The sequence below is a fragment of the Laccaria bicolor genome, genomic scaffold (assembly GCF_000143565.1).
Source record: "Laccaria bicolor S238N-H82 LACBIscaffold_9 genomic scaffold, whole genome shotgun sequence".
NCBI classification, from domain to species: domain Eukaryota; kingdom Fungi; phylum Basidiomycota; class Agaricomycetes; order Agaricales; family Hydnangiaceae; genus Laccaria; species Laccaria bicolor.
In genome coordinates this window covers 1,225,076-1,251,288 of record NW_001889880.1, presented here as the reverse complement: position 1 = coordinate 1,251,288, position 26,213 = coordinate 1,225,076, and the positions used below count along the sequence as shown (strand labels likewise).

The 26,213-nt window shown below is 46.1% G+C and overlaps 8 protein-coding genes across 8 annotated transcripts; 2 read left to right on the top strand and 6 right to left on the bottom strand.

Moving 5' to 3' along the window:
- Nucleotides 1-5,309: 5,309 nt before the first annotated feature.
- On the bottom strand, nt 5,310-5,849 carry LACBIDRAFT_319112 (uncharacterized protein; the record flags this gene model as incomplete). Its single annotated transcript, XM_001879793.1, has 2 exons — nt 5,310-5,673; nt 5,725-5,849. 2 exons carry the CDS (start codon nt 5,847-5,849, stop codon nt 5,310-5,312), a joined length of 489 nt encoding a protein of 162 aa, XP_001879828.1.
- Nucleotides 5,850-6,231: 382 nt separating this feature from the next.
- On the bottom strand, nt 6,232-6,970 carry LACBIDRAFT_326275 (uncharacterized protein; the record flags this gene model as incomplete). The annotated part of the gene is made up of 3 exons (XM_001879792.1): nt 6,232-6,267; nt 6,536-6,779; nt 6,948-6,970. The coding sequence occupies 3 exons, from the start codon at nt 6,968-6,970 to the stop codon at nt 6,232-6,234; spliced, it is 303 nt and encodes a 100-aa protein (XP_001879827.1).
- A 590-nt stretch (nt 6,971-7,560) lies between these two features.
- LACBIDRAFT_326274 (uncharacterized protein) lies at nt 7,561-9,082 on the top strand (the record flags this gene model as incomplete). The annotated part of the gene is made up of 7 exons (XM_001880029.1): nt 7,561-7,642; nt 7,664-7,716; nt 7,821-7,839; nt 7,867-7,936; nt 8,477-8,499; nt 8,661-8,828; nt 8,898-9,082. 7 exons carry the CDS (start codon nt 7,561-7,563, stop codon nt 9,080-9,082), a joined length of 600 nt encoding a protein of 199 aa, XP_001880064.1.
- A 1,784-nt stretch (nt 9,083-10,866) lies between these two features.
- Nucleotides 10,867-11,569, top strand: LACBIDRAFT_326273 (uncharacterized protein; the record flags this gene model as incomplete). The annotated part of the gene is made up of 5 exons (XM_001880028.1): nt 10,867-10,927; nt 10,976-11,090; nt 11,144-11,219; nt 11,296-11,348; nt 11,398-11,569. 5 exons carry the CDS (start codon nt 10,867-10,869, stop codon nt 11,567-11,569), a joined length of 477 nt encoding a protein of 158 aa, XP_001880063.1.
- A 1,243-nt stretch (nt 11,570-12,812) lies between these two features.
- LACBIDRAFT_319109 (uncharacterized protein) lies at nt 12,813-13,590 on the bottom strand (the record flags this gene model as incomplete). Its single annotated transcript, XM_001879791.1, has 6 exons — nt 12,813-12,901; nt 12,958-13,072; nt 13,126-13,137; nt 13,195-13,397; nt 13,448-13,518; nt 13,574-13,590. The coding sequence occupies 6 exons, from the start codon at nt 13,588-13,590 to the stop codon at nt 12,813-12,815; spliced, it is 507 nt and encodes a 168-aa protein (XP_001879826.1).
- Nucleotides 13,591-13,612: 22 nt separating this feature from the next.
- Nucleotides 13,613-16,638, bottom strand: LACBIDRAFT_319108 (uncharacterized protein; the record flags this gene model as incomplete). The annotated part of the gene is made up of 10 exons (XM_001879790.1): nt 13,613-13,908; nt 13,967-14,066; nt 14,122-14,213; nt 14,265-14,340; nt 14,511-14,597; nt 14,646-14,793; nt 14,847-15,190; nt 15,245-15,962; nt 16,008-16,481; nt 16,538-16,638. The coding sequence occupies 10 exons, from the start codon at nt 16,636-16,638 to the stop codon at nt 13,613-13,615; spliced, it is 2,436 nt and encodes an 811-aa protein (XP_001879825.1).
- A 2,947-nt stretch (nt 16,639-19,585) lies between these two features.
- Nucleotides 19,586-23,741, bottom strand: LACBIDRAFT_319106 (uncharacterized protein; the record flags this gene model as incomplete). Its single annotated transcript, XM_001879789.1, has 20 exons — nt 19,586-19,688; nt 19,747-19,811; nt 19,872-20,108; nt 20,167-20,295; nt 20,356-20,397; nt 20,453-20,743; nt 20,798-21,040; nt 21,098-21,154; nt 21,207-21,290; nt 21,341-21,567; nt 21,623-21,779; nt 21,834-21,915; nt 21,966-22,001; nt 22,063-22,084; nt 22,140-22,777; nt 22,835-22,987; nt 23,044-23,216; nt 23,266-23,380; nt 23,432-23,625; nt 23,679-23,741. 20 exons carry the CDS (start codon nt 23,739-23,741, stop codon nt 19,586-19,588), a joined length of 3,111 nt encoding a protein of 1,036 aa, XP_001879824.1.
- A 237-nt stretch (nt 23,742-23,978) lies between these two features.
- On the bottom strand, nt 23,979-26,156 carry LACBIDRAFT_319105 (uncharacterized protein; the record flags this gene model as incomplete). Its single annotated transcript, XM_001879788.1, has 8 exons — nt 23,979-24,031; nt 24,083-24,137; nt 24,188-24,251; nt 24,301-24,616; nt 24,671-24,815; nt 24,863-25,011; nt 25,062-25,503; nt 25,560-26,156. The coding sequence occupies 8 exons, from the start codon at nt 26,154-26,156 to the stop codon at nt 23,979-23,981; spliced, it is 1,821 nt and encodes a 606-aa protein (XP_001879823.1).
- Nucleotides 26,157-26,213: the final 57 nt, after the last annotated feature.

The following is a 26,213-nucleotide window of genomic DNA, read 5'->3' as shown; positions in this document are numbered from 1 at the left end:
GCAGTTAGTCAAATGACCATCACGCTGGAATGCAGGAATCTGCATTCCACCTTATGTTTGATGGGGTTTGCTTCTTTGACGAGATTCACTTTCGACATACCATTCTCATTTGTCGGCAATTTGATAGATCAACTCCATTTCTTGTGTCCTCCAAGTCTTTCTCACAACGACTAATCATCACCTATTACCAGCAACAATGTTCGGCACTGTAAATCGATATACTCAGCGCCTTTTTATGTCTATACGGCAAAAAAGTTCCCTGGGATGGAAGGTATGCAATATTCTCGTCATTGGATGTCCTAGCTCATTCATGAGAATAAAAAACGCCTACTTGCAGAGTCCACGCCCCTCTCATGCTCTCTAGCAGACCAAGGAATCAAAATTCGCATTCGCAAAGACATCCGAGTTCGCAAACGCCCTGTTCACGCATTGGAACACCCTCTGCCAATGCCGCTTGATGATTCTTGCAATGAAAATGGCGACGACCACCATCAACATCACTCGAGACGCCGTAATTCAAAACGAAGCAGGACAGATGATGGGCTTGACATATCAGAGGGAAGCAATACAGGTTCTGCACCTACCACGGTGCCTGCACCGCGGCAGCAGGGGCCGTGGCCACCTGTCGCTCCTCTCGACCCTTCTTTGGGCGCAACCATCCCACCACCTCCTGGTGCAACAGTTATTCCGCCTCCACCGCCACTAGGGCAGGAGCAAACTCAAGGTGGCGTCGCGATGGGTGTGAATATAACGCCTGGCGTGGTCCTTGGAGGGCCATCCGTTTATGATGGTCGTGGCGGAGGAGGAGGATACCATCCATGCGATCAAAATCTCCCTCCTTCCGCTTCGTCGAGCCAAAATCAACCTCACACCCAATTTCGCGATCCAAATCAAATACAGCTTGCACCCCCCCAGCAACCATACGCCCCACAACAACCGCAGCAGCAACAGCAACATCCACCTCAACATGTTCCTCCCGCACCTCCTCACCTCCCGCCGCCCCCACATGGACATATACCCCATCATTCTACTACCCATCCGCCGCTTCCACTACACCAAAGCTACGCCCCCTACCCCCAAACTTGGGGAGCTCCCCCTCCCCAACCACAACCTGTATACGACTATTATCACCATCAGCAACATGCGCCTCCCGTCCCCCAACATCACCCACATCCCCATTATCCCACCTACCCGCCCCAGCCATCGCACGTTCAGCCTCCTCCGCGATATGATTATTCAGGGCAGATATACGCTCAGCAGCTGCCTCCCCATCCTCAAGCACAGTATGGGTACTACGAGCAGCCCCATCACCATCACCAGCAGATCCCACCACAACATCAACAAGTCTCCCCTCCGCAACAGCCTCCACATGCGCAGCAACCTCAATACATTTCTGCATCCGTAGCGGCGGCCCCTGCTCCCACGACTAGAACCGCTACTGCGTCACCAAGCGTCATCCCCCCTCCTCCACATTCAAGCACCCCAGGCTATGATTATTCATCGCCTTATCGACCCACCGAATCCCCTCAACCAGGTAGGGCGTATCATCCTCCCCCCCACCACATACAAGCCCCCCCACCTCAGACGCCATATTCCACTTACCATTTTCCACAACAGCACCACCACCATCAGCCGCCTCCACTACCCCACCACATAGTGCAGAGGTATGGGCATCCACCCCCGCCGCCATATTCCTACGGAGGATATGGCAATCAAGCACCGGAGTGGGGAACACCACCACAAAACGGATTTCCACCAGGATGGGGCGACGGGTACACGCAACCGCAACCTCAGTTGATGCATCAACAGCAGGCAGTATTACCATCGTCATCCTCTGTCCTCGTTGGCGCGGTGAGTAGTCCTGGGGATAGGATTCAGCTTGCCCCTCTCAGAGCTGGTGCTGGTTCGGGGCCGTCCGGGACAGGAAATGGGGAGAGTCCAGTGCCCATCATACCGCTCTCTCTGCCGCCGTCTACGTCCCCCTCGTCTGGGTCTTCAAATGGGAACCACCAGCATCAGACGATTGCGTACCCAATCATGGGCAGTAGTCAAAGCGGATACCCGTCATCAAGGGAGAGAGAGCGCGACCACGACAGAGATGTGGGCAAGGATAAGGAGGGTGAAAGGAAGAAGACTAATCCATTAAGTATCGGAAGTATCATTTCGGATGATGGAAGGTGAAAAGCGCTACCTCATCTCCTTTATTCTTGTTTGTTTCGTATGCGTCTTTCGCTATCATCCTATTTTTTGCACATGATTCTCCATTTTACGTATTTGACTTCACAAACATCATCACACCTGAAATCCGAATTGCATAAATTGTCACTTGTACATAATAATTATGAGGCCTACGCTCCAGTCGAGATACATACTATTACTATGCCCTACTATTAGGCTCGTGACCATCCGTTTCTTCAAACTCCGCAAGCTATGTCTCTTTGGCAGGGTCACGCTTTTGTGACGCGGGACTTGGTGAAAAAAAACGGTTCAGGTTCTGTGCTACACAATCACAACGACAACGCAACTCGACCACTACTCACCACTTCCTCTGAGCCTTCATCACCATCGGAGGGTTCTTCTCTAGCATCCATTCCTCTCAATCTCACTTCCTCGGGCTCCCTCACAATGCTCTCATCCACCAATATGCCTTTGCCGACATCTTCGCCTGGCGTCGCTGCTGGATTTCTAAGGGGTGGGCTCAGGCTAGTTGAGGGATTGGGAGTTGCAGGACCTGGCCACAGATGAGTTGAGGGTTTGAGAGTGGCAGGAGCTTTCAGCTCAGATGGTGGGCAAAACCCGGTAAGTGGTGCTTTTTCGCCCTCGGTACTGCAGCTCAGTCATGCACTCTCAGCTTATGTCTTGTGGCTGTTGTATACCAATGCCTAGCTCGCCTTCCTCAGCCTGCACCTCATCAATACACTGCTGACTGATCACCTCACCTCGGTTTCAGATGCACAATCCTTGCAAGTCCTAACAACTCTGAGCATCGTGAATTCATCTTCACAAACTTAACTCCCACCCCATGTCTCTTGTCGCCTTTACCATTGGAGCAGGACCCGACATTGGTGCTGCTGTAGGCACTATTCTCAAGCAGAATGGGTACCACATTGCACTTGGTTCCCGAAACCCCAAGATTTACGAAACGGAAGCAGGGTTCTACCCTGTCAGAGTTGATCCTAGAAGCTCCGAGAGTATTCAAGCTGTGTTCTGGAGCGTCAATGCAGAGCTTGGGCCTAATGTCATCATTTACAATGGTAAGATTTTGAATTTCTACAGGCATGTAGCTTTCGAATTCTACTTTTTCAACTGTATTGTAATCACATTACTTGAATCAAATAATCTTTATAAAGCTGTAGCCAGAAAAACCACTTTTTGTGATGTTTTGGACAAGTGTTGTTGAAGTCGGGTGAACATTCGCAGAAATTTCACTACAGTGTCTTTCACTGCCGTTTGCACACATGAATCGTAAATTTCGTGTTTGCTTCTGTTGTCCTCAGGGTTTTTTTGTCACACATTGGCCCAGAACAGATGAGTTTTTCTTAGGGATCTTGAGTGAACCAGTGTCCGACCTCACTCTAGCCCTTGCCCATGTCAACTCAAGTCTCTGGATACATAATCATCTGGCATGAAGAAGAATCCCGTTCTCGTCATGAATTTGCTGACCTGCAGATGTTCAATTTGCAGTGACAAAAAACACTGAGGGTAACAGGTACAACAGAAGCAAACACGAAATTACTGCTGTGCAAACGGCAGTGAAAGACACTGTAAGTCAGCATCACACACAGGGGTCCCTGCCAAACTGTGTTCATTTGTCCCAGTCGTTCTGAGGTGTTCTTATTTTTCACAGTCTGCCTGATGTTTGACCCCACAACAAAGCCACAACGAATGACAACCACCTCAGAACGACTGGCTAGTGAGTCTACCCTACTATCAGTGTCTGGGAGTTTGATATGATTCAGGAGTTTGAAATCCTTATGTTCCTCCCTCAATATTGACACAGCTTACTGGGATTTTTTTCTGGACTAATTATGACTGTCACTAATATGAATATGAACATTTTTTCTGCAAGAACTGAGTTTGACAAGCGCAGGATTTTAAAAGGTGGTTTTCAGCCCATCAAAATGTGTGATGTATTGGTGATGTATGCAAATGTTTTCTAAGATCTAATCTTATACTTTGCATGAGGCTTTCTAAAAATTTATGACATATCCTAGTAAATGAGGAGACTTCAAATACGAGAAATTGAGCAGAAATACTAAGACCCTCACTTACAGTTCAATGAATTTTGATTTTGTGTCTGCTGAGCATGACAAGCATGATCTTAGGCTTCACGGATTTGAACCCTGACAGTCACATCACCTATCAAAATTCTGACAGTTGGATGTGACTTGGACATGACAACCATTTCAATCTCCTGAAACAATCAACTTCGACAACCGGTAAGCCTCTGCCAGCTTCCACAACTGTCCAATAAAAAAATAAAATATATATTCATGTTCATGAGACACGTACGTATGACCAGACAAGATTTGAAGGCCCAGTGTGTAGTGGTTGTGGTACAATGTACCCAAAGATCAATTTGTTTCAAACTCCCAGACACTGATAGTATGACCTACCAGCACCTTGGCGCACCCTACGAGTCGGCAGTCACTGATTGTCACATATTTTGGCTGGACAAGTGTGACTCTCATTTTCCAAGTTGTCATGCAACATCACACTTGTCTAGCCAAAATTCATGATGATCAGTGACCACCAACTCATAGGGTGCACCAGTGCTGGTAGGGCATAGTAATATGACCATGCCTTCGCATCGTGCATTGCAGAGGTAAGTGAGGCATCACCCCAGCTTTTGAAGTCATTTTTACATATTGTAAAATAGCTGATTTTTCTGGCACCTACAATGCCTCTAGGCATGTAAACGACGGCATCAGCAAATCTACAGATTGCTTGTGAGCTTTTCACAACTTTTCTCAACTGACAACTTGTCATCAAGTCACAAGCTGACAAGCCGACAAGGTGCCTAACAACAGATATATGCATCAGCAAAACAGCAACAACCTCGGTTTACCTTGGAGGCTTTGTAATCTTTGCAAAACTTTGCGATGTTTTGCTCCACCTTCCAATGTTGTAGAATTATATTATGAACTGTATAAAGGATGTCAAACTATCTAGGACTATATAAGATTGAACTGAGGTTGCCGAGTGAATGTAAGGTTGAAGTAATGTTTGTAATGACATTGGAAAGTCGACTGAAAGATTTTTAAACATTCTAAAGTTGATCCAATATAGAATATAATACATATAATATGTTACAAGTCCACGAAGCCGTCAGACCCATCATCTGAGAACTCGTCAACCTCATCCGTTGAGTCACTGATATCCATCTCATCAACCTCGGACTCATTTTCATCCTCATACCCATAGTCACCCTTCTCCCCATCACACAATGAACCTTCGTCCTCACCAGAGTCATCCTCGCCACTCCCTATATCCTCAGTTGCCTCCACCCCATCCATATCTTCTTCAGCCCCATCATCCATCTGTTCAACTTGCTCCTCAGTGTCATCCTCCACAACAAGATCCTGTGGGGCAGTGGGAGGGGCGAAGTCATGGGTAGCTTTATGTCCTATACCCCCAGTAAGATACCTCATCACCATATCTCGATCAGCAAACCTAAAGGAATGTAAGCACAATAAAGTGAAAAAGGAATTAAAGAAAACTTACATGCCAATGTAATATCTGAGCCATCCTCCTTGTCTTTTGGTTGTGAGCAATGGAACAGCCCAGGAGTTCTCGGGAACGGCCTTGTGAGAAAGCAGGCATGAGATGTGTGGCTCAAATGATATCATTGGGGTCCAAGAATCTGAATGTGTGGTCTTCATTTCCGTCGAAAAATCCGATGCAGGGCAAACAATGGGCCTTGAATCTGCTGTGATACTCAGCATCATGTAGTGTTTGGAAGTCCGGTCTCGTGACTGGAAAAAGATCGTAACCAGACCGGACCTGCGGTTACAGTCTTTTATTTTTTAAATGTAAAGACCGCAAAAAAACCGGTTAACGTGAACCGGTCTTGACCGGTTTGGACCGGTCTTTTGTAGCCCCTTAAATACCCTTTAAAACGCACCCAAGAACGTACGTTTTGGTAAAAAAACGAGAGACATATGAATTAAAATGTAAATTACTTTTGGGAATAATAGATGTACCAGACTTATTTTATAGAAGCACCAATTCCTAACGGAATTTAACGTTCTTGGGCTCGTTTTGAAGCTATTAGAGATGTTAATAAATTTACCGATTCATAATTTTAAAATATTGGCCTAAAGACCGGTCATAAACCGGTTAAAACTGATGCAGACCGAAACTGGTCTATAGACTGCAAAAAACCGCAGTCTGCAGTCTTTTTGCGGTCCAGTCTGGTCTTTTGACTTCTGGGGAAAAGGCAGACCGGTTACGGTTACGGTTAATGCCCCTGGGCATCAAAAAACCGGACCAAACCGGACTTTCAAACACTAGCATCATGACCAAACCAACAAACCCACAGGAAGTCCATCATGTGAGTGTCACCTGGTGATGTTGACTTGGGGTCAATGTGAAAGACGTTGGTGTGGAAGATACCAATGATACGAGCATACCAATATGGATGTGATTCTGAAGTCCCAGGTTCTTCATTCGCAAGGACCATGACATCACAGTGCTCAGAATAAGGGTTCAGTGTATCCTGAAGTCGCCACATGTCATAGCTGGTGTAATTTATGTGTAAGGTCCTGTGTTTGTAGAGTCTGTCATGTTTGAATCAGATTGTTGATAGATTTTGATCTGTGAAGTTGTTGTCATTGTTCTTGGTACCCAGTATTCATGCCAGAAAATGGTCTTTGAGCAAAGGGACAAAATTCTATCATGTCTTCAGCATATCAAAGCGAGATACAAACCAGAAATAAGTAACTCACACGAAGTGCAGGTTCACCAGCATTTTTTGACAGAAACTTCGGAATACACTCAAATGATCTTGCCGAGTCGGAAATTTGATAGTGATCTTTTGGTGTAATATTTGGGAGAGGGTCGTTGACAATTTTTGTAACTGAGTGGGTGCTACTTTGGCAGTAACACTTGGGGTCTGGTGCACTGTCCGCTGAATGTTCTGAAGCTTCACATTGCTGCTTTTCTTTCAAACTTGCATTGCATAGAAAACATTGGCATCGTTCCTGTTTGGTAATTTGCCTCTTGAAACCAATGTTTTGTAAAAAATTATCTGTTGTACCATAGTAACAAAGTGTTGGGAGAATATAGTCACAATGAGAATGATTGTTAAGACCAGCAGTCTCATGATGAGACTCTGTCTGAGAAACATTTTGTAGAGTACAAATGGTGTGTCTGAGTCATTCTATGTTACATAAGCACGTGATCACATGCAAACAATGATTAATGACATTTGGGGCACATCAAAATCTTGTTCTTTGCTCGTTCTTTCATCCCCACCATCATTGTTCCTCTGTCCTATCATTCCTTGTGCTTCTCTCTCTATGCCACAACACAGGCACAGCAGGGAGGTGATGCCTCAAAATGAACTTGAGCTGGCATCGAGAAGCAAATGACAACAAGACTGTGCAACAGAAGTTCAACAAAAAAAAAGGAAATCAACAAAGTACGTACATTTTATTTGTAGCATTTGGAGTGCTCATGCTGCAAGTGTACTCAGAAAGGCCAAAACAACAAGGGGTGAGAAGGTCAAGCCATTTCGCAACTTTGTGAAACAGATTGGCCACCCTGAAAACCCTTTCATCTCTTTTGGGTCTGTTTTAGGGCTTATTTGTTACCATCAGACAAAGATGCTCCACCTTTGTATGTTTTCTGTGAACTTCAAATTAGTGTTTAAAAGTCTGGTTAGGTTAGGTTATTGGGTGCCCAGGGGCTCTAACCGAGACCGAGACCAGTTAGGGTTCGTTCCCAGACCCAAAATAACCTAACTGGACCGAAGATAACTGACCAAAACCAGTTAGTCACAGTTACTAACCAGTTAGGACCGAAAAAATAGAAAGTCGATTAAAACAGCATATATTTCTCATATTTCTTGCAGTAAACATTATTGCCATGTATTGTAGCTTTAAAATAAGCCCAAGAACGCTAAATTCGGTGAAGAATTGACAATTTTATGATAATATTCTTGAAAGCATACTCTTTTGGCCAATATTTTAGCGATTTGACCATAACTCTGTCAGATTTTTATCGTTTCTCATGCTTTTAGATGGGTTTTGAAGGGGTATAATAGGGTCGGTTTTAACCAGTCATAACCAGTTTTTTAACAGTTAGTTAACCACAAAATAACCAGTTATTTCATTTCCAGAATTGACTAACCACTAACTGTGGTCTGGTCTTTTTGGGGTTAGGTCCAGTCTGGTCTTGGTTATTTTCCGGTTAATTAACCAGACCTTCAAGCACTACTTCAAATGCATATATTGACTAACGACTCTTTACAAAGGTCGCTCACAGACCACAATGAATGTATGTGGATTTACAAACTGATTGAAAAGTGCCCTGGGTGGAAGAGTATACTAGTGAAGATTGACAGGGGTAATGAGAAGTGGTCTACTATTCTAGTGGATGAGGTGTGTACTTTCATTTGACTTTGTATATTTGTGGTTGTGATGCTTACGTTATTGCAGATAAGAGAACGGCTCCTTCCAGCCAAATAGGTTGTGATCGCTTGGCACTTCACCAAGTCAACAGTGGTACTACCATTTCCAGAGCCGCGGATGAAAGAGATGTTGTTGCCAACTCTGAACGTCACAACAATCTAGGAAGATCAGCCTCACCCAGTGATGAATGTGAAGGTAATGGTGGTATACTCATAACCTATCTCTGACCACCATTGTCCATTGTGCTAAACTCATTTCATTTAGATCAAAAGATCATCTCGCCAGCTATGTCAAATTCCAACATGGAATTGGACTCCCAGTATAACAATGACACCAGCTCTCATTCAATGACACCAGCTCTCGTTCAACTACACCACACCTCAATTGCATTTTACATGATGGTGTTCAAGGCGAAGCTCAACAATACATTCGCACACCTCAATAGGTGACCCGTTTGTCCTCAACTTGGGGAAGCCTTAGTCCCATCATGCCGACACCCAATGGAAAGGCAAAGAAAGCTCGAGGGCAGAAGATTCTGGCTGTAGAGATGGCCACACACACACTGCAGAGTCGCAACACCCAATGCACAGCGGTCACTTAGTGCTCAACATGAACTTACAATTGTACCTCAATCTTGCATACTTCACGCAATCATTGTTTCACCTTCCGACTTTGTTGACACCAGTGTATAATATGGTAAGGTCGGCCTAGAATTCTACTACATTAGTGCTGATTGGTTGCATTGTAGCACCTTACATTGTGATGTAAGGTTTGTGCGGTTTTGCTGATGTGAGAGACACAAGGGGCAAACCACATTCGTCACCTGGTGAAGAGGTAATAAAAAGGAGATAAATGTGTTAAATGGTCAATTCCACATTGGTGTTAAAAATGTTCAAATAGAAAAGATTCATTATTCATTCAACTTTGCGGCCACAAAAAGGTCATATCATGTATGTAAAATATTTATTGGTAGTTTGTTAGAGCAGGAATGACTGAGAAATTCTTGCCAGAAAAGGAAGATAAAGAAAGACCCTGTTTTACCTGAGCAACAATGGTGAAGCAACTATTTAATGTCATTGAAAGGTCTTTCTTGGCACTGTAAAAAGCAATCAAGGAAATTAAATTTAACCCTCTTAAACAAAGGAACCCTGAGAGACAATCTCAATTCTTTGTTTCTGTTCCCTCAGGCCAGAAAGATCTTTCAATGTCATTAAATAGTTGCCTCATCATTGTTGCAAAGGTAAAACAGGGTCTTTCTTTATCTTCCTTTCCTGGCAAAATTTCTTTTGTTTCTCAATTATTACTGCACTAACAAACTACCAATAAATATTTGACATACACATCATCACCTTTTTGTGGTGCGAAGTTGAGATAACAATGAATCTTTTTTATTTGAACATTTTCGACACTAATGTGGGATTGACTAGTGATGAGCAGGGGTAACCCTGGGGTCAACTCAGGCTGACCCTGACCCTTACCCTCCAAAACCCTTGACCCTTGGCTGGGGTCAAGGGTTTTGAAGCATAAGGGTAAGGGTATCTCAGGGGTTGGAGGGTAAGAAACCCCAGCAGGGTTTGGACAAGGGTTTGGAGCAAATAATTGCTCAAGCTTTATAGATAGTAAATAAATAGCAAGATGCCTTTGAAATACACATTATTCATGTATATTTATGACAGTACACATGGTTTTTAGTAAATTATTAATGAAATATGAGCAATTCAGTGTATTCTGAACAATACTAAGTGTTGCAAAGGTAGTGAGGCCTCTTTGGATGATATTTTATCTGATTTGATGTGATTTAAAATCATTTTATCTGGAGTACTTACCTTGATATTAGAGAAATGAAACCCCTAAAAAACCCCTGAAAAACCCCTGACCCTTTGGAAGGGTCAAGGGTTTGTTGAGGGTCACAAAATCCTTACCCTGACCCTTACCCTCCTGACCCTTACCCCTGACCCTTGGAGGGTTGACAAACCCTTGCACATCACTAGGATTGACTATTTAACATAATTATCTCCTTTTTACTACCTCTTCACCAGGTGACGAATGTGGTTTGCCCCTTGTGAGAAGGACTTAGCCAAAAAAAAGTGGTTTGACATGCTTATGTAACACTTCATAACCAAGACACGCACGTTCTGTTCAACCTTCCTCTCATCTTGACCACATCTTCAGTGCTCACTCAGCTCTCTGTCCTTCCTTATGTGACAACATTTCACCAGTGTTTGACTGCAGAATGACTCAACTGGGCAATCACGAGGTGATGGCAGTGATGGGCAATGGGAACATCCTTCTTAGTATGTCTCCTCACTTTTCTGTTTCCCTTGATTCTGACTAGTTCCCAGTTGTGTTCATGGGTGCCACCCTGGCAGAGCGCAGACAATGTTATCAGCAGTTAACACCCACCTTCGGGCAGCTACACAACATCAGCCAATCTTTCACGCTGCCAAACCAACAACCGTATGTCAGTAGTCATCTGCCTTGGGCCATTTATTTTCACTCAGCCCCAACAGCAGCTCACCACAAACCCTGTGGACTGGAAGGTCTGACATCGATCCCCATCAACTCAGTTCACTGTTGTTGAGTGCTGTGAGCCGGACAAGAAAGCGCTTGAGGTTTGTTGCTTTCCTTGCTTCCATTCTGTTCGCCCTAATCACCAATGTAGAACACTTCAATTCACGCCATTGCAGGTCTTTTCGAGCTCTGGACTATTGTAAGGTAGGTTGTTCTTGATGGGTTCTTAATGCTGTATGTTAATCCGCTGCAGATACATTATTCTTTTCTTCGACTCTGGGAAGCTTCAGTTTGCCACCGCGACCAGTATGCACTTGCAGGGGCAGGAGGGGGATTTGGAAAGGTGGTGTAGGGAGTTTGTTGAAGGGGCCCATCAGGAGGTATGGATGTGTCCACACTGCATGTGGATGGCCGAGGATTGCTAGACACCATACTCATTGTTTTCTGACAACTTTGTTGCTATTGCCATACAATATATTTACTCCATTGCTTTTAAATACCAATTGCAACTGTTCTGAACTTGTCAGCTTGTTAGAGCTCATCAAGGAATCTCACAACTCAACTTGCAAGATTTTTGGGTCTACTTGTCAACTTGTGACTTGTGACTCATTTGGACTTGTTTGGGCTCATACGAGTCGAAAAAAGCCCAAACAAGTCGTGACAAGTGGAGTGTAGAAATACTAATGGGAAGTTGTTTCAGTACAGGAAATTTCAAGATTTGTGTCAGAGAGAATTGGAGACAGGAGGAACTCGGCATGCGATTTTTTCCTGGAACATGATAAACAAGAAAGAGCGTAAACTTTTTTAATTCAACATCGCTTTGGACAGCAGACAATGCATCAGTAATTAGAGTTGATTTTAAATTTGAAACCAATGACAGGCCCCTCAGGCTGTTCAGGATGACCTATGCAGAAGCGACCACACTCTTCATCATGCATCACATTGGCTGTTGAAGTGGCGAAGAGATGGTGGAAATATGTCACGCCCTATAGGGCCCAAGGAGTTGGTCATATTAGTACCAAGGGGGTGTCGGGATTAGGTAGGTCCAGCTGTCAGGCCTGAAAAAAAAAAATGGACTTCACCCAAACTTCACCTAAAAAGGAGGTTGGGGAGGTTCTGAGGAGGACCATACAACATAGTGACATTGTAGGAGTATATCGATCAATATAAAACACTCAAAACAACTTGTTATTCATTATTTTACAAAAAATCGATGATGGAGGTGGCTGTGCGATAACTCGAAATTGGCTTTCAAGTTGAAAGGCGAGGTAACGAAAGCCTGCCATTTTACACCTATATAGCACTTAACTAAATCTATAGAGGATTGAAATATATTCACAGGGATTCACAACATGCCCCAATTTTGGAACGACAGTCAACTGTGGTACAGGGGGAATGCAAAACCAGAATAAACGGCACCGGGGAGGGAAATTATGTCGAAAATATCCACCGTGATGATGTCACTATTACCATATATAGACTGGTGCCTGATTACGTAGTAGGTAGGTCGACCTCTCGCTGCTGAAAAAAAAAATTCGACCCTAGGTCTCTTTTTTTAATCCCGACACCCCCTTGATTAGTACAGTACTCTGTACTTGTCAATGTCCAACATGTATTCCTCTTGCTAGGAGCTTTCCGTGACATTGTTTCCAACATGCACATCTATGTTCATTCTCTCACTCTTTCAAGAGGCTCTTGCCAGGGTACTCCCAAAATATCGAATATCTCTTCCTCAGTCTCAGAAGCAACCAACTTGCCTAGAAAATGTTATAACCTTGAGCGCTACCTCAGACAAAAATACTGGAAAGCAGACCAGCATTCATTTTGATGCGACGGTCGTGAGGATCACGAATTACGTTGCCGAATAAACCTCTTTGGTTCAGTGAGTACCCTAAAGCATTGGCCTTCAGACGCATTGCACGATTAAACTAGAGGTGAAAGGGTTGACGGCCATGTCACGAATGAAGAGCGTTCAACGCACGATATCATCTCCCTGGAGAGAGATATTGAGCCGTTGTGCGTGCGCTTGTTTTGACAGAAGGCAACTCACCGTATAGTACAATAACGCAGCTCCCCTTGATTGCCATGGTACCGTCAAGAAATCTATACGGCGATATTTTGACCCCTTCACGTCGGGTAGACAACAAAGCCCTCGATATGTAGCTTCAAGACCATCCGAGTCTTCTGGAAGAGCAAGATCTTCAACAATTATGCCAGCCCCGCGAAGAGCCTTTAGAAGCCGAGGTAGGATGCCTAAACAGATAATATTGAACCAAAACCTTCACAACGTAAGTCAAACCTGCCTGCATGAGTTTTACCATCCTTGGTCGAACGCGTTAATAACACATCAATGTCCCCACAATCCATCTTTCCCCTAAAATTAAAAAGTTGTTAAAAAAGTTCACTACTGCCATGAAAATCTCGTTGACCTGCGATAGCTTCCCATTATTTCGAAAAAAAGTTGAGGGTCAATAGAGAGTGCTGCAAAGTAATGAGGCTCGCTGAAAAACTGACGACATGAAGAGGTTGAAACCTATGGGCTTGATCAGGTCAAAAATGGCTTTCGCCTCGATTCGAGGCATGCGATCATTGATGTCTGTTTGTAAGATAAGCGTAGTATGAGGCGTAAAGTTGGCATTGGCACCATCATAGAAGCGAATGCCGATTTCTTGAGCGCGCGATAGTGAAACACCAAATTTACCAGCCGATATGTCATCAAGGGTGCGACAGCCAGCTGCATACCACTTGAAAGCAGTTGAGCGGCCTATGAAACGAGAGACGAATTTACGCCTTCTTTCGCGAACTTGATAAAAATGACGCACCAACGCCGTAAATACCCTGAAATAGGCGTGTTGATTTCACTTCGTCTGTCCTCTCATATCGTATGCGACGGAGTTCTCCTGTCTCTAAGATCTCTTCGATCTACGGCAATAAAATGTCAGTAGATTGACGATGGGATATCGATGGGTGTGGCAACCTTCCGGGCCGTTCTTTCTCCAACCCCGCGGATGTTGCGAGCTTCAGCGTAGGAGTTGAGTCGCTTTGGATAATTTCGCAATGCGCGGATAGCTTGGGATTATGTTGAGGATAAGTTGACTAAACGGGAGCAGATTCCAATACATTTATTATAGCTGAATGCTCTCCAGCGATCTTCGTCGCCCATCTTTGCCTCGTGGAGTTCCATAAGCTCTGTCAACTAAGCGTGCCTGTAAGCGCTTAAAAACTGCTCAGGCGCCAACTCGACTCAACCTTGTTAATGATGTTTTGGTTTACTACAGTTGTTTTTTGCACTTCCTTGTTATCGCATGTCCATCCCTAGAGTAGAAGAATTTAGGGATTTTTGCAAAGCGTCCGAGAAGAACTCGCCCGTTTTGGTGCCGGGCCCCCATAAACGACCTTTTCATCTTTTTCATCTCCTTCGGAGAAGTTCTCCCCTTCGCCAGACGACAGGCACTGATGGTTATTAGCATCCAACACTCACTGCAAATCAAAAGAGTTTACAGCATCATCTCGTTCTGCTCTGGCTGAGGCATAAAATTCAGCAAGAGGGTCCTCCCATTGAAGTCTTTGGTCACTGTGCCCGATTTTGTCATCGCTTTCCGTTAAAACCGTTTCTGTCGCCCATGCTTCTGCTGGCATTCCCTGTGTACTAGAAGACGCTTCATCAACAAAAATCAAAAGGGGTATCAAATTGTAGTTCACGAAATTCGACTCATATCGGTCCTTTGATGTTTCTCTTCGATTTTATCATTCTGCGCAGAAGAGTAGTAGAGGTTTGGACCAGCCTCGATCCGATCACTGAATGCTGCGTGAATCCACAGATCCGAATGCATTCTCTCCTCAAGCTCATTCTTGTCCAAAACTTTGGCACGGCTGATGGCTGACACCATCCAAGGCCAAGCGACAGTCGGAATATGATCAGGGATTTGTCGAAGATGCTTCAACCCCATCGCTCGCAGGGTAGGACGTGTTTGTGCGTCAGTAATGACAAGTGTCACGACGCTTGGGTCATAAACGGGCACCAAGTTTCCTCCATGCCGCACGATCTAATTTAGCAAGACGCTCAAAATAGATTTGAAGTTCAAGTTGTCAGAACGCACCAAATCCATCCTTCCCCGTGTTGTCTTCGAAGCGTAGTTCATGTCTCCACCAGTATAGAAGACGTGCTTTCCTGACAAAAACCTCACATACTTCTTTTTAGCATTAGCAAATGGACCCTTGGTTATTTGTTCGTTCAAGCTCTGTGCGTACTCCATGGGCGTTAAAAGCCGCGGTTTTGCCTTCTTCCCCATAACAACCTTTGTTTGAGTTTTTGCAATGGACTTGTTTACCTCCGTCACTGAAATATCCTGGGGAACAAGATTCGGAGAGCTCGCACGGGTTGATGGAGATGAGGACACATAGATGATCGAAGACTTATCGGCCAGCGGCGCAGCTACTTTCCCCATTTTTGTTGGCTTCAAATCAAGTTTGACGACTTTGTCACGTCTCTTTATAGTTGTGTGATGGGCTACACGCTTCTTCACCTCCAGGAAGAGTGTACTGGCTTCAGAAACTTGATCAATAAGATGGAAACTGGATGTCAAACTTGGATCTTCAATAGGAGAAGTGGGAGGATCTTGGTTTTGGGAGTTGGATCTGTATTCGGCTATACATTTTTCCCCTTCAGCAGCATCTGTACTCTTATTCGCAGGTCGGGAAAATAAGCCTTCATTCAACGGATGAAAATTGAGCTTTGTTTTCTTCAAGACGATAGATGGATCAATACTTTCGGGGGATACTGATCTTTTTATTGACCCTTTTGAAAAAACCAATATTCTAACACACGTCAGGCGGCAGTAATTATTGCAGAAGTGAACTCACGGGCTCGCAGGTTCAGAGGGTAGGGTCAAATTTGCTTCAGAGCTGTGCACTGTTGTCAACATGGGTTTCTGTTCCAGAAAAAGATTTTCTGAAGGCATATTGAAGCCATCGTCATCCGATACAAATTGCCTTGACTCCAAATGATGAACTGATGGTGGGGAACTGGATTTCACGCTCTGAGAGTCTACTGTTGCCACATTGAAGAGACTGAGTGGGTCATTTGGAGATAATTTCATTGAAGAAATTGAGATCTCTTTATCAGTCAAAGGGATTGTCCTATGTTGAGATTTCGATACTTTCGAAAGTCTCCTGCGTTTTAGTGCAGACCCAAGTTCGGAGGGGCTACGCTTGACGCTGAATCGGTGACTAACGTCGCACGGGTTTTCTGAAACAATGGATGGTGAACTGAAATCTGTGGTAGTGTTCCCAGAGACTATGACTGCGAGATGGGAAGCGCGTCCCCGGCGTTTGGCACTGAAGATGACGGAAGTCAGATGCTATGTTTGTCTTGATCATGGACCACGACGCACCTTGCAATTTTGGAGATGCGATTGAGATAATTGTGGATATCTTCATCTGGTAGGTTAATTCGGCTCTCTTGCTCGGCAAAAAATTGCTCAAGATCATCCATACTTATAGTGGTTCAAGGTCAGGAGTTGAAATTTCGATTATTAAGCCAGCCGCTCGCTGACGAGTGCTGATGGCAGTGCTTTTCCATCCCTACCAATACCACCAACATGGACGAGCTCGTCAACCCCAAATCCCCGCTCTCAGCGACGTCGGTGACGCCAGAGTCAGTCACGGGTACCGACTTGTCCTTTTCTCAAGCTCTTCACCAGACCGCGGATGCAGCAGAGGTGAGCAGTTCTCAATTCAATATTCAAGTTTGAGTACCTTGACGATGCTGATGACGGCCACCAGACAAATATCTTCGTAGCTGCTCAGCGAGGAGACCTTGGTCTCATAAAGCAGCTCATAGAATCTGGAGAGGCTAGTGCCACCGACCGCGATGACCAGAGCATTACCCCGCTCCATTGGGCGGCAATTAACGCCCATGTGGCTGCGTGTCGTTATCTGCTCGAGCAAGGTGCGGAGGTAGACGCCCAGGGTGGAGATCTTGTCGCCACGCCGATGCAATGGGCGGCGCGCAACGGATACCTTTATGTCATCCACCTGCTCATAAATCATAATGCTGACCCCACCATCACCGACTCCCAAGGGTACAACTCGCTGCACCTTGTTACTCATTCCTCTTCCATCATGCCCCTTCTATATCTTTTACATCAACCCATTAACGTCGACTCTCGTGACTCTCAAGGACACACATCCTTGATGTGGGCTGCATACCAAGGAGATGCTCTTTCTGTTGACTTGCTCCTCCGTCACGGCGCCAACCCTAATCTGAAGGACGATGCAGGGCTATCGCCGTTACATTGGGCTGTTGTACGCGGAAATAGAGTGTGCATACGAAGGTTGGTCGAGAAAGGTGCAGACTTGACGGCCAAAGACGGTGAGGACCGAACGCCGAGAGATATGGCTGTGGAGTTGAAGAGCCTGGGGGCGTGGAAGCGGGCTTTGGAGGAGGGTGGAATGGATGAATATGGCGTCAAACGAGATAAACCTCTCAGCGATGTATGTCCATTTGCAAGCCTGTCCCTTATTTCCCTTAACACGCCGAATCACAGCGAAACACGAAAATTATGATATTTCTATTGCCGACAATATTCTTTTACCTTATGTTCATGACATTGACGATCTTACCTTGGTATACCGGAATTCTTCTTGCTATGGCAGAGTTCTTTGGAATGCACCACGTAAGTCACGTCTTTGCAATCTTTTTGTCATTAGCCGACTGCATTAATACCAGATTGTTACCCGCGTTCTCCTTAACAAGTCTACTTATACTGACACCGTCAGCCAAACACCATATTTTGCTGGAATAATTTCCGGATCCATAATTTGGGTCGTGTATTGTTGGTTAACACGGCTTGTGCAACGTCGGTCAATTCCTGCTTTCATCTGTCACTATTCTGATGTTCTCTCGCAGAGGCCCAATCCCACTCCATATCACATCTAATGTTTGCGTTAACAGTCGGGCTTTGCGCATATAACTTCTTTCGGGCCGTTACTCTTGATCCTGGCACTTGTCCCAAACCAACAAGTGACGAAGAGTTAAAATCTGTTGGTTCTTGGTTAGAATTTTTGTGACCAATTTTACTTATGCTTCATAGATCATCGAGGATCTTGCATCTGAAGGCCGTCTCAATGGTCAAACATTCTGCATCCAGTGCATGGCCCGTAAACCTTTAAGGTCAAAACATTGCCGTGTATGCGACAAGTGCGTCGCGAGAAGTGATCAGTATGTGTACCCCCCGTCCTGAGGCCGTCCACACATCTAAAAATGATTGATCAACAGTCATTGTCCTTGGGTGTGGAACTGTGGTAAGTTGTTGCCCGATGTTGAGTCTGTACCCTATTGAACCGCGTTAGTGGGATCAAATAACCATCGTCAATTCCTTCTTTTCGTGTCAACATTGGTCATTGGGATCGTCATTTTCGATTACCTCACCTATGCTTGTAAGTTGTTCTGATTAGCTCATTGTCTAGTTCATCCATGATGACACTACTGCAGTTTTCTCCAGTGCTCCTGTACCTACCCATCCATCCGATATCTCACCCTCTTGCCCACTGCCGGCCAATCTCTGCGCCATCAGTGCTTATGACTCCTTCCTCATTTCTGTCGCCGCCTGGGCCACCCTCCAGCTCTCCTGGACAGTCGTTCTCCTTGCCTCCCAGCTCTGGCAAGTCGCCCGACAAATGACCACTCTGGAAGTATCCAATCTCGGACGATATGGTTTCATGGGTGGGCGTGGCGGTGCCAGCCTCAGTGGGCAAATGGGCCACCGGCACCATCACCGGGGTTCTGTCATGGGTGTCCCTGGGCTGGACACAGAAGACACTGCTCTGGTCGGTAGCGACATGAGCTCCGCTTCTTCTGGTGCTGTTCATCGACATTCTGGAATGTGTGCGGGGTGTGGGAGTGGGTTCTTGATGAATCTGTTGGGATTTGATCGGTTCACAAAAGGGAAGGCAGTAGATGGGCTTGCGATGGCGGGTAAAGCTAGCAATCCGTTCGATCTCGGGGTGGTTGGAAATTGCAAAGACTTCTGGACGGCAGGGAGAGAACTAGGTGTTGAATATGAGAAGCTGTATGATGTACCACTTGAGGGTTTCCGGGAGGCAAAGAGGAGGAGGGAGAGAGAAGAAGACGATGAAGGTGGAAGAAAGCCGATGAGGAAAGGTTTGTTTATGGGCTTATCCTTAGGGAGGTCAGGCAGTAGTCGTAGTGGGTATGAGCCTGTTAGCCAAGTTTAACCGTTAACGGTGATGTGCCAAGTTATTGACACACATCGGCTCTTCACTGGCGCAGAAGGAAGTGAACATGCTGGAAAGAACATTCTCTTAAATTATCCCTCAGATCTTAGCGTTGACTTCAGCGTTCGAAAATTGTCCGTAATGATGACTTGAACAAAAACCAGGGAAAGCTATGATTCTTTATCTACTGTAAGTAACCATCCTCACATGGAGACCGAGGCATAGCCAAAACTAGAACCCTCCAAGCCCCTGGCGATAAGAGTAAATTGTTGTGCCGCCTCTCTTATCCGCTTAAGTGATCGTGAGCTACGAAGTTAAGTGTCAATCATAGCTTCAAAAAAAAAAAAAGAAATTTGGTACATACCCAGCAACTGCTTTGATGAACTTTTCCTTGACCTCAGGACCTGCTTTGCTAGGTACAAAATCGGGCTACTCCGGTTTTTTCATCGGCAACGTGCGATGGATGACGAGGCAAAGAGTGCAACATACCGAGAATAAAATCTCTCGCATCCATTCCCCAGCTATTCCAGACCCGCCGTCTACCCCGCTTGAACGATTAATGAGTGTTCCCAGCATCTCAATAAGGTTTGGGACGGCACTTCTGGGTGCCACACCTGCAAATCCTTGTAGGACGGCTCGCATCAAGGCACGGCCATGCTTAGCCATCAGTAATGACTTAGGCCCTGAGAGCTCATCGACTACCGAGCTGCGGTGAATAAGCGTTGACTATACCCATAAGACCTGTGAGATAACGCCTGCGCAACGTGAACCAGGAACGACGCACGAGAAAGTTGCATGCAGCCACAAGAGAGTATCGTTCTTGCAAAGAGAGCGATGTTGTAGCACATTGCATTAAAGCGTCAAGCAAACCTGGAGATATCGCGTAGAAGGCACCTATGAAATCTTGTCCGACCTAAGCGGGTGAGGGAAAAGAAACATGAGTTGATACGATGTATTACTGGGCTTCACCCACCCTATCCATACAAGCGAAAAATTCCTGAACAATATCCGGATTCTAGATCAACTCATATGTCAGTGGAATGGAAGAAGCTCGAGACACATCAACTGACGAGTTCCATGGCCCCTGCGGCCCCTAACAACCCCAGGCCGCACTGGAGAAGCATTGGTAATGCACTTGCAACGACTGTCTCTGCCTCCGGACTGGGTCTCGCCTTGAGAGTCAACACGAACACAGGAGGGTTGAGTTGCGCGATGAGAATAGCTGCAAGAGACAGCCATGCTGCGGTGAGCTGTCTTTCCGCTGCGATGCAGACTAACTCAAGAAGAGGTCCTGCAGGAAGAGAGATGAGAGTGACGTCACCCGGGAGGCAGGTGATAGACTTGAAGAGGTCGCTTAACGCCTATTTGGGAGCATTCAGATGATAGCTAGTTGGTATGAAGGTGCTCAAACTCACATGATTGATTCCCGCATCTGTCGACCATAAGTCAACTACACTTCGGATACAAGAAAAAATATTATCCCGGAGTTTGAGGGCCCTTGGATCTTCTCGAGCAATGTTAATTTTTTCTGCCTCAATTTTGGCGGCATGGTCGTCATCAATTTCTAGGATGCCATCTGCAGTTCGAGTTAAACCCTTGGCTACACCCGAAAGAACTTCAAGTTGGAGAATTGTGAGGTTTCGAGCTTCCTCAGGTAGCTACAAGGCGGAGAGAAACGTGATATTGAAGTGCGGAAGACAGAAGGGAAAACATACCGTGCTGGAGAGCTGCAAGGCACTACCCAGTTTTTGGATGATGGGGTGGACAACCGCCTGGAACACCACAAACATCAACGCTGTAGGTTTCAGTAGACATGTGTTTTACCTCAATTGGAGGAATTCCATCGACAGGCGGCAATGCCTGAATGACACTCGCAATGGATTGTAATACTTTGCTCTTCTCCGAATCCTAGAACCCCCTTTGAGCTAAAGCGATTTAGGGGAAGCCTGACAACTTACCGTTATCTGTTCTAAACCATCATGCAGCCGTCCAAAGGCAACGATGTGCGGAGCCAACGCTTTCCGGTTCGCATCACATAAGTTCCGCAAAGCGGTTGCAGCTTGAAGGGATAGTGATGCATCCGGGAGAGCAGCAACAACATAGTTGAGGACAGTCAACAACATATTTGGTTCTGGAGATGTTTGAAGCTGGGTCGGTTGTGTAGCGAACCAGGATGAGTAGGCACCTGAGCGTAAGATAAAAGCAGGTAAAAAAGGTATTGAGAAACAAAGCAATCTCACCAATGAGGTACAAGGTTGTACGTCGGATGCGGTTATAACCCTCTGACGGTAGTCTACCAAGTATTTCTGGACTGAACAGTCGCGATAGGTGGGATGCTTTCTCTAGATCGAGTGCTTCCTGTATCGACATGATGCAGTGAAGGGTGGCCTCAATCTCCTATTCAACACCGAAGTAAGCTTAGTCGCATTATAAGCATCTGGGATTACTTGCATTCCAATCTTGATTTGTGGCAAGTCGGTCAGAGATATCATTCACGTAGAAACGGAGCATATCATCTCGCAGCACGTAATATCTGACAGGATGTGTGAGTCAAATCGGTGGCATGAGCGAGAAGCGACGTACGCATTGATAAGTGTATCACCAACATCCCTTCGATAGCTGAGAATAAGTTAGTTGTTTTACTGTCCCTTATCCAACGGCAACGAGGAGAGTTGCCTACACTTGAAATTTCTCAATCTGATCTATTTGGCGAAAAGGTCAGCTCTGGCAGACCACCAAGAAGACAACAACACGTACCCTTTGACCATCCACTTTTCAAGGGCGGAAAAGCTACTTTTCGCCGCAAAACCTGTACGAGCTCGATGTATACAGTCTTTGCCATCACAATGTGAGCGGCATCCTTCCTGGCGGGAGGCGGAGTATTGCCATCACCATCACTTTCGCACTCCGGGAAGTAGAAATCCGTACTCCACAAGGCTTCTTGAAACAGATACCAAAATCCGAGTGTCATCTCACTCTCTTCCTCGTCGACGCCATAGTATCCGGAAAGTCCTGTATACGCTAGAAGCAGTCGTAGAAAGGTCTGTGTGAGATGCCCTTTAGTTCTTGGTGGGTTTTGGCCCACGACCCCCACAGAAGATATGTGAGCGGCAATGTAAGATGTTGAATGATCACCAAGCGCTACCAGAAGTTTGCAGAGTGAATGGGAGACTTCGGTAACCTCTCCAGTCAGCAGCATTGACTCTACAATGTCGCTACCCACTGAGTCGAGCCAGAGCAACAAGGGTTCCGTAAAGGTCTTATCGCAGGACCCATCCGAAAAGGCCGATTTTGAAGCAATTTCTTGTAGGGCATCGGAGGAAGCTACAAAAATGGTGCAATCACCGGCAGGATTGAGAAGGGCAAGGAGCATTGCAATCATGGGTGCGAGGTCACTGCGGTCTCAAGATGGGTAAATTGTGGAAGGCATAGTGTGATAGATGGCTGCTAACTTTGAGCGAAGGATTACCATCCACGCTTGAAGGCAACGGAGAGCAGACTGGACTTGCCGAGGAGGTGTTACTCCAGGAACTGGGTTGATCGACACCGTGATTGCTTGCATCACCATCGGGGTTACGTCTGTCAATGATTGTTGCATCTGAATTCTGCATGTTTGTTATGATTGGTGTGATAAGTTTAGCAGGAGAGGGAAATGACTCACTTACTCGATCCTATGAGATCTGCATTTCCCACTTCTTCCGCGACGATGGACAGAAAATTATGTATATGCTCCATAGGTGCCCCATAACTGGAGAACGATGAAACACAGGCCATGATCCAATCAGGCCAGCGAGTGGGGTGTCCTGGTACGAGTTTGAGAGCCAGAGAAGTGAGCTGGATGGGGTCGATGAGCAATGCGATATATGCGGATACGAGTGCGTACAGCGACGAAAAGCTTTCGAAGAATGAAGGCGCTATGGCCATTGGAAATCGAATGGGCCGTTAATTGCACCATGGCGTCTCGAAGGGCCTCTGCGTGTTCCGGTGGAAAGAAATCCCTTTGAAGGTACGGATTAATGTGCGTTTGGGGAGCCCTCTTGAGGACTCACCAATCTCTTGCTATCTTCACCTGCGCCGTATGGGCTCCAAAGAATTGTACATTCTGGTCTTCGTGATCTAACAACGGTATAACAAGCCCCCAAGCTTCTGGGCGTTTCTGTATCTCAAAAAGCTCGTGTTGTAAACGCTTTAGGTCGTCCGGAGTCGTCTTGGGCGTCGGTGGCGCGTAGGCGTGTTGTATTAGCTGTTTCCAACGTTGAAGGTTTCGAGCACCGAAATTGGCGCGCAACGACGAACCTGGGAAGCCCGCTCAACGTCCTGGATAGGCAGGGTAGGAAGGAAGCTTGTGTCTACGGTCATCGATGGTTGTGAATGACCAGAGTTACGATGGAATGGTGATGGGCGAGAGTAAAGGCAATGTCACGACATAGAGTTGTTGAGATTGTATAATGACTGTGTAATCATTACTGTGATATAATGTAAAGGTCCGACGCAGGGTGAAAAATAGGCGAAACCTGAAGAAAAAAGATTTCTTCCAAGGGGATAAATAAGTTATAAGTAAAGCAAGACAGCCGGGGTGATTGCATCGTAGAATGACTATGTTTCGTTCTCCATGTTCTCCTTCTCATACTTTTTCTTCATCACGCTCACTAATGTAAAAGTTAGCCTTAGTTTCGTCGTATTTACAGAGGGGGATGTACCGTCTCTTGATATTTGGCCTGATGACATCCAACCCTCAGGAAATGCAGCTACGATCTGGCTCATAAATCATGTAAGTATTCCAAAGGGAAAATCAACGGCCAAACCTTTTGGTAAAGAACCTTCCTCAAACCTTGCTCGCTAACCTGGATCATTGAGCCCTCGTATGTGCTATGACAAGCATCGGTCAGTTGGTATCTCGGTTCACCGAAACACTCACTTCTTTTCATTCTCCAGTCGGCAACACTCGTTACTCAGTAGAACCAAATTCCATACAATATTCTTCATCGTCTCAGTCATGCGGAACCGTTTCGCGGGAGGGTGTTGACCATGATCTTTACCCTCCTTGCCACCCTCACCGTCCCCGTCAGTACCTGGCGCGCCTGTGCCCCCCACAGTTTGCTGTTGTTGATCGACATCCATCTCCTCTGTAGGATGCCGTGTGGGTCCGGAAGAGGTTGTTCCAGCACCCGTGCCCGCAGCGGTGCCGTTCGCTGCTTCGGCTGCTTCTGCACGGAGCTTCTCTTGCCGGCGATCTGCGTAAGCAAGAAGGTGAGTAGGCGTAGACAGTAGAGAGAGGGGAAACATACCCCATGCTACAACACTTCGCTCCCATTCTTCTTCCGCCTTTGCGAAGCCAAGACGTGCCAATTCGGCGAGTTCGTTGAGAAGTATTTCTTGTCTCTCGACGAGGAGTGCGACGTGGTCCGTGTATACAGTCCGTTTTATAAGCTTCTAAGGAAGGTTGGCAGTGGTAAGTAGAAACAAAAGGAGGCACTCACGGTCATGGTAAATTTGTTATATGGGAATAATGTGGGCATGAGGTTGAAAAAGTGGTCGTCGTATTCATCTAGCTTTATGGCTAGTAAAGCAAGTTGTGCAAGCTGAGGCTTGAGAGCTGGCGGAAATTTGCCCTTCTGTGCCCACGACTCTGATACAGGTGGGTTGGAAAGGTAGGCTGAGAAAGGGAATAAAACTGACCTTGAGCGATGGCCTGCTTGATGCTTTCGATACCGACTTGTAAATCTGGATGGAATGAATGAATGTTAACAATTTTCCTCTTCTTCCCGCCCTCTACAACAGTAATATACCGCTTTCTCTTCTGACCAGCATGCTCGTCACCTGCCTCGAGATCCTCATCTGCAGGCAGCTCCTTCTTAACCTCTGAGTCTGAGACGGTAGGGACGGGGCTATTGCGAATGCCTTCTGTAAGGGTGGGAGGGTTCAGGGCGGTCGCGAGTGAGGGCTTCTTGGACTTTGGCTTCTTGGGAGACTTGTCCTTGACAAGGGCGACCTCACCGCTGGAAACATAGAAACCCTGTTGTTTAGTCTGGCCGAACCATTTGCGCTGGTCGACAGCAAGTTCTGAGTCATCGATGAATGGGTCGGAGGTGTCGTATTCTTCATGAGTTATCTTCTTTTTCTTTTGTATGGAGATAAGCGCAACGACGAGGTTACTTCTAAAATGGAAAGGAGTACCTTTTTGCTTTTCGGCTTTGTACCATCTTTGGTCTTGTCCTCCTCTTCGCTTTCGCTAGATTCGATCTTCTTGATATCTATGGGAATGGGAGTGGGAGTTGGGGGTCGCTGGCCGGTCTCTCTAGCTTGCCTGGCGATGTCAACCTCGTAATTGCTCGGGCCGCCAAGACAAATCTTGAGGCGGATGGTCTGAAGCTGAGGCGGTGGTGGTGGGGGAGGCGGGGATCGGGACGGGGAGCGGGGTTTGGGTTTGGCGGACTTTGGTTTCAGAGTGGGTGTAGCAGCGGGGTTAGGTGGTGGTTCGAGGATGCCTGGTGAAATACTGTTGTGTACAAGAACGGGAACGGAGATGGGTCCGCTGGGTGAGCTGGTCGCGCTGTTTCTAATTGAGATGATGCCGTCGTGATCATCGTCGATGCCATGGTCGTCAATGCCATGATCGTCAATGACATGGTCGTCGTCGTCATCATCAGCCGAATTTACATCTTCTTCTTCACGGTCGTCATGGTTGATTATAACGGCGAGCGACGAGCGGCTACTGGCTGGAGTCGAGGAAGAAGATGCTTTCAACTCGTTCATCTCAACGTCAGAGGCCATTTCGAGAGAGACAAATATTTACATACGCACACTTCACCAAATGTCACCGTCACGTGT